The 13,685-nt window shown below is 41.3% G+C and overlaps 1 protein-coding gene across 5 annotated transcripts in view; it reads right to left on the minus strand.

Moving 5' to 3' along the window:
* The window catches only part of lrch1 (leucine-rich repeats and calponin homology (CH) domain containing 1), a 188,100-nt gene that overhangs the window by 69,269 nt on the left and 105,146 nt on the right, over positions 1-13,685 (minus strand). For all 5 annotated transcript variants that reach the window (XM_068040286.1, XM_068040285.1, XM_068040287.1 and 2 more), the window contains exons 3-5: positions 9,457-9,583; positions 4,843-4,948; positions 4,608-4,744 (exon numbers count right to left, since the gene is read on the minus strand). In XM_068040286.1, coding sequence (XP_067896387.1) covers positions 4,608-4,744; positions 4,843-4,948; positions 9,457-9,583 — 370 coding nt within the window. The remainder of the gene's footprint in view (positions 1-4,607; positions 4,745-4,842; positions 4,949-9,456; positions 9,584-13,685) is intronic.

Raw genomic sequence — 13,685 nt, forward strand, 5'->3', positions numbered from 1 at the left:
CAGGGAGAACTTGCAAACTCCGCACAGGCAGTACCCAGAATCGAACCCGGGTCCCTGGAGCTGTGAGGCTGCGGTGCTAACCACTGCGCCACTGTGCCGCCCTTATGGCTGAATCATTATTCAAAGATTTCAAGAACAAGCCAGAAATAAACGACGTGCAGTTAGGGGTGAACACCATGGCAAAAAGGGCATCGGCATTATTTGCAGACGTTTTGAAACAGCGAGGGATTTAAGTACTTGTCAGTCGTTCTCCATTCAATGTGTTGAATCGGATGACTCCAGCAACACTGCCCAGCTGGCTGCATTCGTTTGAATGGTGTTTGAAGACTTCACCATTGTTGCCTTTGAAAGCCACTACTAGAGGAGTTGATATCTCTAATAAAGGTAAGAATTATTTTGTAAAAAAGAATGTGCTCTTTATATATTTATTTAGAAATACAGCACTGAAACAGGCCCTTCGGCCCACCGAGTCTGTGCCGACCATCAACCACCCATTTATACTAACCCTACAGTAATCCCATATTCCCTACCACCTACCTACACTAGGGGCAATTTACAATGGCCAATTTACCTATCACCTGCAAGTCTTTGGCTGTGGGAGGAAACCGGAGCACCCGGCGAAAACCCACGCGGTCACAGGGAGAACTTGCAAACTCCGCACAGGCAGTACCCAGAACTGAACCCGGGTCCCTGGAGCTGTGAGGCTGTGGTGCAAACCACTGCGCCGCCCTATCGAGAAGCTAGTGTCAATAACAACTGATGAAGCCCCTTCAATGACTGGGCGTCATGTCGGTTTCATTGCAAGTTGCAAAGCAGATCCCGATTTCCCTCATTTCCTGAACTACCACTGTATCATTCATCATCAGGCAATTTGTGACAAAGTAATGGGATTTGATCGTTGTGAAAATAATTTGATTCGTGCAAGGGCCTTATAACACCGTCAGTTCAAGTTACTTTTCGATGCACTATCATCTGAGAATGGCAATCCTTTGTTGCACACTGAAATTTGGTGGCTTAGCAGAGGGAAAGTGCTGTGTCAATTTCTTTCCCTTGTGTCAGAATCACCGAATTACAGAATCACAAAATTGTTACAATGCAGAAGGAGGCCATTTGGCCCATCGTAATCACACTGGCTCTCCGAAAGAGCAACTGACTCAGTTCCATTCCCCGCCTTCTCCCCATAACTCTGCACACCCTTCCTTTCCATATAACAGTCTAATTCCCTTTTGAATGCTTCAATTGAACCTGCCTTCACCACACTCTCAGGCAGAGCATTCCAGACCTTAACCACTCTGCATGAAAAAGTTTTTTCTCGTGTCATTTTTGCTTCTCTTACCAATGACTTTAAATCTGTGCCCTCTCGTTCTTGATCCTTTCATGAGCGGGAACAGTTTCTCTCTATCTACTCTGTCCAGACCCCTCATCATTTTGAATATCTCTATCAAATTATCTCTTAGCCTTCTCTTCTCCAAGGAAAACAGTCCCAACTTCTCCCATCTATCTTCATAACTGAAGTTCCACATCCCTGGAACCATTCTTGTGAATCTTTTCTGTACTCTCTCCAATGCCCTCATGTCTTTTCTAAAGTGAGGCACCCAGAACTGGACACAATATTCCATCTGAGGACGAACTAGTGTCTTATACAAGTTCAACATAACTTCCTTGCTCTTGTACTCTATGCCCCTATTAATAAAGCCGAGGATACTGTATGCTTTATTAACCACACTCTCAACCTGCCATTCAGCCCAACTGGTCTGTGCTCCAATGAACCTCCTGCTACCCTGTTTAATCCAACTTTAGCAGCATATAAGTTGTTATATAAGTAGTTCCAGAGTTTTAAGTTCCTGGGAGAGAATGAGTTAGGATAGGGATCAGTGCAATGAGTAAGCATGATCTCCCTTTCAAATGGTTCCATTTTCCTGATACCATATAAAAGCTGAATTCCAGTAAGTGTTTACCCATGATATGTCCATCAAGGAAAAGTTACAACAGGTGAAACATTTTCAACCCTAAAAAAAAAGCACTTGATTTAGAAAATATTGCAGATCAAAGAAGAAATGTTAAAACATCATATTTTGGCTGGATAGCTTCCCTTAGCATTGTACACCTTAAGCATGGGAACTTTGCTGGATGCTGATAGGATATTCATGACCGAGAAACAGAAACTGTGGAAAGTTAGGCTGACACTCTGCTATTAAATGTAGGTTGTGGAATCCAAACAAATTTGGCCCTCCAAAAAAACTTCTTGGGCCAAGCATTCCTTGGGAGGTGGAAATGTAACAGTTCAGAGGAAATGAGTCCTCTGAATTTTGGGACCACCCATGAAATAAAAAGAGACCTTATCTGTCTGTGCAGGACAGGGCCTCTTCAGAGGTTTAAATCTCTTAGCAAGCTCTTTACCTATGCTCCAAGAAGATACTTCCCTGAGATGGGAATTCAAGAAGATACTTCCCTGAGATGGGAATTCCCAGTAATCTAATTATAGCTTCAAGGAAAAACTAAACCTCTCATCAAGGCATCTGTGTGAAGTGGTATTAGCCTAAACCCCATGTCTAAGGCATGGGTCTGTTTTACAAGGACTTTGGGGTAAGAGGACACATGTACCACTCGAAGGGCCAATATGGACCAGCTTATTTTATCCCATGTTCTGAATCACTGTACATTTGTTTTTGCTATATTTGCTCTTAGGATGCTGGCATTATTAAAATAACTGCTCTTCTGTAGTTGGCCCGAGAAGGTGGTGATGGAATTTCCTGAAAAGCTACAGTTCTAATGGTGATGGTGCTGCCATGATGGGATTACTTCTGGAATTCCAGGATAGTTACCCGATGGCAATATATGTCCAAATCAAGATGATATGTGACTTGGAGGCGATGGTGCAGACACGTTTCACCTCTTGAACTTCTCAGTGGTAGAGATCACAAGGAGAGAGTGCCCATGAATCAAATGCGCATCCTGAAGATAGTACATACTGCAGTCAGTAATGAAGGGATAGATACTGATTCTAGTGGCAGGGGCACCAAAAATGTGAGGCGCTCTGTCTTGGATGGTGTCAAACTTCTAGAGTGTTATTGCAGCTGTATCTGACCATGTGAGTAGCAAGTATCCCATCACATTGCTGATGAGCTGTGCAGATGGTGCAGAGACTTCAAAGGGGTCAGGAAATGAGCCACTCAATGCGAGTATCCAGCCTCTTGTCTGCTCTTGTAGCCACAGTGTGGCTATGACGGTCCAGTTAAGCTTTTGGTAACGCCAAGATGTTGATGATGGGGAACCTGGCGATGGTGGTGCCCTTGAAGGGCATGGGGAGATGCTGAACTTTCTCTTAAGAACACAAGAACAGCAGACCATTTAGCTCCTCGAGCCTGTCCGGTCATTCAATGAGATCATGGCTGATCTGCGACCTAACTGCTTGCTTGAGATAGTCATTACTTATCTAGCATGAATGTTACTTGCGACTTATCAGCCCAAGTCTGGGCATTATTATAGGTTCTGCTGTAGGCTGGCATAGGAAGTTTCATTATTAAAGCAGTTGTGTCCAGAGCTGAATACTTAAGATTGGTCAGGGGCTGATTTCTACATTGGGGTATCAGCAGAGGTTGGTACATATTTCACACACTAAACTTAACAATCTTGATGCCTCGGGCAGCTTGCTATTCTTCAGGTTTCCAACATGCCAACTCAAAGTGTTCATTAAATTCCTGGACTGAGTAGTAACATGGTTCAAGTTGTACAAGACGTTTTATTTCTGACTGGAGTGCAACTCGGTTGGTTCTGCAGTATCAAAGAAGTCCAAACTTGGAAAACAATTCCCAATTTCACCTGCAGTTGGAGTTCTACTTCTTTGAAGAGGTAGAACATGAGGTATGTCTGTGGACAAGATTGTCGCAGTCTATATGAAATTGGAGCATTTCCTTACAGCAAACCTGGTATTCCTGATAGGCCCTAGGGCTGAGCTGAACATTAGATAGAAATTATGATAGTTATCAGACAATGCATGCCGTGTTTAGGTGTGTCTATCACTGGAAAGCAGTCAAGCAAATAGCACACATTTTCAAACTAAGCACTGACACACACCTAGGCTAATGATGATTCAGTTGGAACTCGGGCTCCAACTGAAGTGACGCAACCAAGATATCAAGATTTCTGTTCATTTTCCAAAGTAAAGCATAGTTTATTAAACTTGATTAATGCAGGTCATGTATATATGCTGAGTCATGTTGTGAGCCAACTCTGAGTACTTGATAGAACAAACTGCAGAACAGCAACCTTAAGTTCAATACATAGGGTTTGTGACCCTTCAACAGTTTTAGTGCATGCAGACCACAGATTCTTAGATACTCAGATGCACTAATGTGCACACATACACAGGATACCGTAGTACTGAAGCGGGTGCCATTACAGCTCAGGATGCTGGCATATAATTTCTAGTATGATTAGGACTACAGGAGCTAGAACCAAATTCTTCCCAGATGAAATGGTCCGTCAGTTCCAATCATCAATGGATGGCCTCAGCAACATGTTACATTGCCTGCACCTAAAGTCATTTCAAGGGAAATTTAGAACTTATGCTGTATTCTAGAATTTTTCTATGAAAAACAACTGACCTGTGCTGGCGGAGACTGCAATGGATTATTATCCATTTCTATCATCTGTAGTTGCCTCATATTCCTGTAGCAGATTGGTATTGACACAACCTTATTACAGGAAAAGTTTAATTTCACAAGCGGAAGGTCTGCTAGCTCTACAGGAAAGAAAAACAAATGGATTTAGTTTTTTTTTATTATTTCACTACTTGTTGTAAAATAAGTAAGATATTGAGATATTCAAAGACAGTTTCACCCTCTGGCAAAATCTGCAGATAATTTCGCCTGATGTTCAGCTCTCTGAGTGACTGAAGTTGTCCCATTTGCTGTGGCAAAGCTGTAATTTCATTGCAGCTCACATCCTGAGTATCAAAAGAGGAAAAAAACAAAGCAATCATTAGAGTTTTTTCTGATATTACAATCTAGTCCCACAAAGCTCCAAAGACTACTAAAATGTACTGGAACTACAATCAAATGCACTTAAACAAAACACAGTTCTAATCTCTCAACGTGAGAGAGAGTGAATACAAAGGAAAACAGAAGAGAGAGATAATGCACAAGAGAGACGGATGGAGAGTGCTGAGAGACGGACTGAGGGATAGCAGAGGAGAGAGTGCACAAGAGAAATAACACACAAGAATATCCACTAGAATGCACATAGCTACAGCTTGCATCCAGATAACGGCTTTCGCGGCCTACGACCTCGGGACTTCCCAAAGTACTTTACATTCAATTAAGTATTTTTGATGTGCAGTCACTGTTATAATATTGGAAATGTGGCGGTCAATTTGCGCAGAGCAAGATCTTACAAACAGCCATGTAGTAATATCATCTGTATTAGTGATATTGGTTGAGGGATAAATATTGGCCAGGATATTCCTGGTCTTCTTCGACATAATGCCACAGGATCCTCGAGATCCTTGATGGCATGGCCCTGAGACAGCAGATGGTGCCTTGGTTTGAAGCCTCATCAGAAAGATGGCGCCTCATACAGCGCAATTCTCCCTCAGTACTGCACTGGTGTGTCAGCCTAGAATTTTTTGCTCAAGTCTCTGGAATGGGGCATGAACCAGAGTCCTGCATACTGCCACTGAGCCACAGGTGACACTGTATAAGTGACAGCACAGACAAGAGGGAGAGTGCAAGAAATGGATAGATGGAGGAGAGAGAGAGACTAAGCAAGAAAGCACGACTGAGAGAACATAAGTGAGAATGTGAGAGGTAATTAAAAGGCAAATCAGATGTTTGAATACAGAGCCGAAAGAGTGGAGTACAAATATACAGAGGTTATGCTGAGACTTCATTAGGCATTGGACGGACCTCACTTGGAACAGGCTGCATTTCTGATCACCAAACATCTGAAGGGACATCCCAGCTTTGGAAAGGATGCAGAGAAGAGCAACAAGAATGATCCCAAGAGAAAAATGGATCCATAGTGAGGAAACATTAGAGAACCTTAAGTTCTACTTTTTAGAGAGAGGGTGGTTTTCATTGAGGCATGTAAAGTGTTGAGTGATAAAGATAAAATTAATCCAGAACATTACGTTAAGACCAGTAGGACAAGATAATGTAAATTTAAGACAGATCTTACAGAATGTTTCTTAACTCAAAAGAGTTTGGAATAATCTATCAGGTAAAGAAGTGGAATTAGGTGAGAATCACATCATTTTACAGCACAAAAGCAGGCCGATCAGCACATCATGTCTGTACCAGCTGTTTATGAACTATCCACGTAATCCCAATCTCCTGCCCCTTCCACGTATCTTTGAAATGTTTTTCTTTTTCAAATATTTATCCACTTGCCTTTTAAAAGCTATTCTGCTTCCACCACTCTTTGATGACCGTATCTTAATGACTTTCTGCACCAAAAAAACGTTCTTAATCTTCCCTTTCATGCTTTTGGTGATGGTTTAAACTTATGCCTTCTAGTTACCAACTCTGTCTCCAATGTAAATAATTTCCCCTACTTACCTTCTCAAAACCTCTCATTATTTTGAGCATCAGGTCCCCTCAGAACCTCTTTTTACAGACAACCATCGCGGTCCACATATCTAAAATCTCTTATCTCTGTTTTGCTCAGCAAATGTCACGTGCTTCATCTCAATGGCTTTGATATCCTTCCAAAGTAGGGCACCCAAAAACTGGACACAATAATCTGACTGTAGCCCAGCCAATGATCAGCAAGGGTTTAGCATGACCTTTTCACTTTTGCACTCAATGCCCCTATTTATAGAACCTAGGATCCCAGGCTGTCTTACATTCTATCAACTTCATTTTCATTTCAACGATTTGAATGTCTGAACCCCATTGCTTTGTATGTTTTACTATTTAGTGTATATATTCTCTCCTTTGTCTTCATCACAAAATGTATCGCAACATATTTATTTCACCTACGTCGTCCTGAAATTGCTTAAGTCTTTCTCACAGCTAACCATCCTCCCTCTTTGAGTCATTTTCAAATGTTCATATTGTGCTTCCTAGGCCCATTTCATCCCTTTCTTCTTGAGCAGAGGTGTCACTTTATCAACCTTCCAGTCCTCTGACACAAGTTCTATCCCAAGTTTTTTTTTGAAAGATTGTGGTTAAAGCCCCTTCTAGTGCCTCACAGACTTCCCTTAGCAATGTACCATGATCCAGTTTGAAAGTTTTGCAGTGTTTTTTACATATAAATGCAAGTTGTTGCTCTGCTTGTCACTGTTTCATCTACCAATTTTTATTCCCTGTTTATCTGGGATGGTTCCTTTCCTTTTTATCAGCCAAGTACCTTTAACTGATTGTCGTCTCCCCTATTCAAGTTTCATATCAAAGCTAACTCACTGCATCCTGAATTTTCTCCTACCCTTACATTACCGACTTGCTCCACTTCATTTCTTAGAAGTGAATCTAGCCTGACTAAAACGAGAAAGCATTTCTGGATGCAGTGCTGAGAAACATTCCATTTTCCATCCTCTCCTAATCTCTAGCCCCTAGTTCAGCACAGCCTCTCAAGAGCACACTAAGGTCAAGGTATGATCATATAGGGAAATAAGGGCACAGATATCTCTCATGGTGCTGTCATAAGAATGCTGTCACACTAAATCATATGTTATATTCTTTCCTTGAATGACGTATCATATAGCCTTCTATTCCATAGTACTACTTAATGCAATCTTGAAATTAAGATCATTGTAATTAATTTGTGGCATGGAATGTGAATGGCATTAAATGTAAATTTTCTTGGGCCACATAAATTCAATCCATAACACCCAATGGTTATCATACTGCAAGAGCAATTTGGATATTGATGAATGATAATGACTAATGCAGGGTGTGACTTCTTCACATACTCCCCCACAGATGTTGCTTGACCTGCTGAGCATTTCTAGCATTTTCTGTTTTTGTTATTTCTGCAAGCTTCCTGCAAATCTAGGCAACAGCTTCACCTCTTGCAATTGATAACTGCACCCTTAGTCCTTCTTCCCTCATCTACATTTCTGGTTTCACTCTTTCCCTCTACTCTAATTAAATTTTAATAGTAGCCTTGGTTCAGTATATAGCAGTCTCATCTCTAAGTCAGAAGATCATGAATTCAAACCCCACTCCAGAGACTTGAGCACAGAATCAAGGCTGACATTTCAGTGTGGTACTGAGGGACTGCTGCACTGTTGGAGGTGCCGTCTTTTAGATGAGACATTAAACTGAGGTCCTGTTTGTCCTCTCAAGTAGATATGAAAGATCCCATAACACTTCTTCTTTAAAGTAGAGTAAGGACATCCATCCCTCAACCACCATCACTAAAACAGATTATTCGATCATTTATTTTACTGTCTTTGTGGGACCTTGCTATACACAGTGACTGCCTTGTTTCCCTACATTGCAACAGTGACTACATTTACAGGTACGTAATTAGCTGCAAAAAAATCTGAGATATTTTGAGATTGTGGAAGGTGCTATAAATGCAAGCTCTTTCTTCCTTTATGCCTTTCATTGCTAAAGCTGCCTTCGAGAAGTTCCCTTCCCTCTTTCATGCCAAGCACCTTTCTTCCCTCAATAACTCTAAATTTTCTCTAAAGTCCAAGTTTGTCCAAGAATTGTAAACAGCTCACTGATCGGGGTGGTGGGTGGTTCTCTCTAACATATCTCTGTACTCCTGGACAAATAACTTGTTTCTTACATCCAACCTTTTGCTCTCTCTCTCTTTCCACTGCAACCTTTCATATCTTTATTTTATTGATTGTACAAAGGTCAGCATCCTTTTGAAGTTTCCTCTCGAAATCTTCTTACATCTTGAGTATTGAAATCAAGATCCATTCCAGTTTCCCACACCAACTCAATCTTTCCTAGGACATCAAAACTATGCAACTCCTTACAGTCTTTGTTCTTTTCTTCTCACTATTATCTTAGTACTTGTAGGCACAATCTTGGTGTCACCTAATCACTAGTTCCCGATTTGTTGTGTCTTCCTTGTTATTTGTTTTAAACCATGGCAATGTCACACAATATGGGCTGAGGTCCTTCCTTTTGGATTCTCAATTTTAAAAAATTAATGGAATCTAGAAACCCAGCATCAAACTTCCAAGAAAAATACTTAACAGCACTCGCATATATCAAAATAATCATGGTGCATCAAACATTCAAAATATTGGATATATTTTGGACCAGGCTGCTCTGCATTTGTAATTTTGTGCAAGTGCATTATTTCACAACGTGGACATGAAGACTTTATCTTTTCAGAAAGTTAAGCTGAAGTGTGACAAGTGCTGACTGTTGGTCAATGCTGTGAAAACGTACATACATTAAGTGTTAAAGAAATGAATGCTGACCAGCTCTAGACAACTTTGTAGTTATAAAGATCAGACTTATTAAATGTAGTTTATAATAAAATACATACCAGCTCCATTAAACACTTCAACTGTCCAATGCCTTCGGGAAGCGACACTAACTTATTGTTACTGGCTATCAAGACTTTAAGAGGAAGGGCACAGAGGCACAATGGTAATGTGGAGAGTTGATTTCGACTGGAACAAAAAAAAGCCACAAACTTAAGACTGTCATACAATGGCTACATTTCAGAATAATGTTCACTTTAATTGCACTTAATAGTTTTCTGCAGAATGTGGTTTGTATCTTATAAAAAATCTGATCACCTCCCTGCAGTTTAGTAGGTATATTTTGAATGGAACTGCCTCCTTCTGAGAACTAGCACAATAAAACTGAAAATCTAATTCCAAAGATAAACCTACAGATGTTAAATGTCTTGACAATTTCTTGGATAGGTTAGTGAACCATTCTCTCATATCTGTTTAGACAATGTTTTAAGATATAGCCATAGACATAAACACATTGCAAAATATAGAATCACTTGCATGTTAAACTACTTAACAGTTTTATATGACATATTCATTTCATTGCTGTGGGTGGCAATTTTCCTAATCTTGAGTGAAAAGGATTGGAAACCATATCAAACTATCACCCCCTCACTTTACTCCTTGACCCTCATCCAGTCCTAACTGATCCTCAAGGAAAAGGGTAACCAGAGGCGCAGAGGGACAAAGAAACACATGCCCAGTGCCTCACGCGAGCAAGAGTAGTAATAGAAAGATAGGGAGGATTAATGCATGGCTTCAGCCATGGTGCAGGTGGGAGGGCTTCAGATTCTTGGGGCATTGGGATCAGTTCTGGGGCAGGAGGCACCTATTCAAATGGGATGGGTTGCACCACAGTAGGACTGAGACCAATGTCCTCATGGGGGAGGTTCACTAGTGTGGTTGGGAAGGGTTTCAACTAAATAGGCAGGGGGATGGGCACCAACATATAGTAGAAAAAAGGAATAAGGTGCACAGAAGATTGAGAGTGTTGGATAGTACTAGAGAAGGAAGTATTACCATAATTAGATGGGAGCAGACTATGAAGGGCTACAAGGAATAGGAAGACAGGTTTAGAATTCATGTATGTAAATGCACAGGGTATGGTGAATAAGGCTGGTGTGCTACAAGCAAAAATAGCCGTGTGGGAACATGTTGCAGTGGCAATATTGGAAACGTCTTAAAAATGGTGAGGACTGGGCACTTAGTACTCATAGATACAAAGTTCAGGAAAGATAGGGAAGTAAAGCGAGGTGGGGATGACAGTACTGATTAGGGAAGGGATTGTAGTGTTAGAAAGAGAGGAGGTCCTTGAGGGAGCAAGGACAGAATCCATTTGGTTAGAGTTGATAAGCAAAAAGGGGACGATTACGCTACTAGGGGTATTCTATAGGCCTCCAAATAGTGAGAGATCGACAGCAAATCTACAAGGAAATCACAGAGATCACAGAATTGTTACAGTGCAGAAGGAGACCATTCAGCCCATCGTGTCCGCATCAACTCTCCAAAAGAGCAAATCACTTAGTGCCATTCCCCCGCCTTCTCCCTATAACCCTGCATATTCTTCCTTTTCGTATAACTGTCTAATTCCCTTTTGAATGCTTCAATTTAATCTGCCTCCACCACACTCTCAGGCAGTGCATTCCAGACCTTAACCACTCGCTGTATGAAGTTTTTCCTCATCTCACTTTTCTTTCTCTTACCAATTATTTTAAATCTGTGACCTCTCATTCTGGATCCTTTCATAAGTGGGAATAGTTTCTCTCTATCTACTCAGTTCAGACCCCTCATGATTTTGAATACCTCTATCAAGTCACCTCTCAGCCTTCTCTTCTCCAAGAAAACTGTCCTAACTTCTCCAGTCCAGCTTCACAACTGAAGTTCCTCATCCCTGGAACCATTCTCATGAATCTCTGTGCAGGATGTGCAAGAACTGTAGAGGGGTAATATTGGGGGACTTTAATTACCCAAATATGGATTGGGATAATGTTAGAGTAAAGGGTAAGGAACATTTGAAATGTATTCAGGAGATCTTCCTTGACCTGTATGTTCTCAGTCCAACTAGGAATTGTTGGATCTGGTTCTGGGAAATGAGGTGGGCCAAGTGTCTGTGGGGGAGCACTTGGGTAACAGTGTTCATCGTATCATAAGGTTTAGATTAGTGATAGAGAAGAGCAAGGAGCAATCTAAAGTAGAACTTCCAAATTGGATGAGAAGGGATCTAGCCAGAGTAAAATAGAAGCAAAGACTGACAGGAAAAATGGTCAAAAATGGCTGATCTTTAAGGAGGAGATGCTTCATGTACAGGCTAGGTGCATTCCAACAAGGGAGGGAGATAGGGCAGGGATTCTTGGATGACGAGGGAGATAGAGAATATGATGAAACAAAGAAGAGGGTGTATCATGCATGTCAAATGAATTCCTCAAATGGGAATCAGGCCAAATAAAATAAGCTGAAAGGGAAAGTGAACAGGAAAATAAGACTGGCAAAGAGAGAGAGAGAGAGAATATGAGAATACAATGGCAGTTAACATTTAAAAAATCGTCTACCAGCATGTAAATAGTAAGCGTGTAGTAAGAGGTAGAGTGGCGCCTATTAGGGAGAAAGAAGGTGATACATGTTTCAAGGTTCAGGGAAAGGCTAGAATACTTAATGAGTACTTAGTATCAGTGTTCACTAAGAAAGATTAATCTGATAGAATCTCTGTAGAAGCAGAGATGGTAGACATAATGGATGGGGTGAAAATTGATAGGCAGGATGTAGATTGGCCATGCTTAAAGTGGGTAAGTCACGTGACCTGGGTGGCTTGCATCCAGGTTGCTAAATGAAGTGGGAGTGGAGATAGCAGAAGGGCTCACCATAATCTTCTAATCTTCCCTAGATACGCAGGAGCTGCCAAAGGATTGGAGAGTGCCAAAATGCGACACCCTTATTCAAGAAAGGGTGTAAGGACATTCCTAGTAACTGCAGGTCAGTCAGTTTAACATCAGTGGTGGGTAAGGTTTTAGAAATAATAATCAGGGGAAAAAATCAACAGGCAATGGGAGAGGTTTGAGTTAGTTGAGAGAGCCAGCACAGATTTGTAAAAGGCAGATCGTGCTTGACTAATCTCATCGAATTTTTTGATGGAGTAACAGAGAATGTTGATGAAGGGAATGCAGTGGATGTTGTCTATATAGATTTTAAGAAAGCATTTGATAAAGTACCACATTAAAGGCTGGTTAACAGAATTGCAGCTCAAGGAATAGGTGGGTCAGTCTCAGCTTGGATAAAAAAAAATGGCTGAAGGATGGAAAACAGCGAGTCGCGGCCACAGACCTGAAACGTTAATTCTGTTTCTCTCTCCACAGAAGCTGTCAGACCTGCTGAGTATTTCCAGCACTTTCCATTTTTATTTGAGTCATGGTAAATGGTTACCTTTTAGAATGGAGGCTGATAGATAGTGGTGTTCCCCAGGCTTTACTGCTACGACTTCTGCTTTTTTTGATATATCTAATGATTTGGATATTAGAATACAGAGTAAAATTTCAAAATTTGCAGATAATACCAAACTTGGGGGTGTGGCCAACAGTGAGGATGATACAAATCGATTGTAACAGGACACAGGCTAGCAGATGGGGCAGACAAGTGGCAGACAGAATTTAATAGAGAGAAATGTGAGGTGATGAATTTTGCAGAAGGAATAGGGAGAGGCAATATAGACTTAATGACATAGTTCTAAAGAGTTTGCAGGGACAGAGGGACCTGGGGGTGCATGTGCACAGATCTTTGAAGGTGGTTGGACACACTGAGAGAGTACTTAGCAAAGCATATGGGATCTTGAGCTTCATAAATAGAGGTAATGAGTACAAAAGCAGGGAGGTTATGTTGAACCTTTATACACTCTGTTTAGGTCACAACCAGAGTATTGCATCCAGGTCTGGTCACCACACTTTCGGAAGGATGAAAGGTCCTTGAAAGGGTGCAGAGGAGATTTACCAGAATGGTTCTGGGGTTGGGGGAGTTTAGCTACAAGCTTAGTTTGGAGAAGCTGGGGTTGTTCTCCATGGAGCAAAGGAGATTGAGGGGAGATTGGTTAGAGGTATACAAGATTATGATAGGCTTAGAGAAGGTAAACAAAGAAAGATGTTATTAGCTGATGGTACAAGGACTAGGGGACACAGATTGAGGGTTTTGGGCAAGAGATGCAGGGAGGAACGTGAAGAGTAACTTTTATGCAGAGAGTTGTAATGACCTGCAACATGCTGTCTATGAG

This window comes from Heterodontus francisci, chromosome 10 (genome assembly GCF_036365525.1).
Source record: "Heterodontus francisci isolate sHetFra1 chromosome 10, sHetFra1.hap1, whole genome shotgun sequence".
Lineage (NCBI taxonomy): Eukaryota > Metazoa > Chordata > Chondrichthyes > Heterodontiformes > Heterodontidae > Heterodontus > Heterodontus francisci.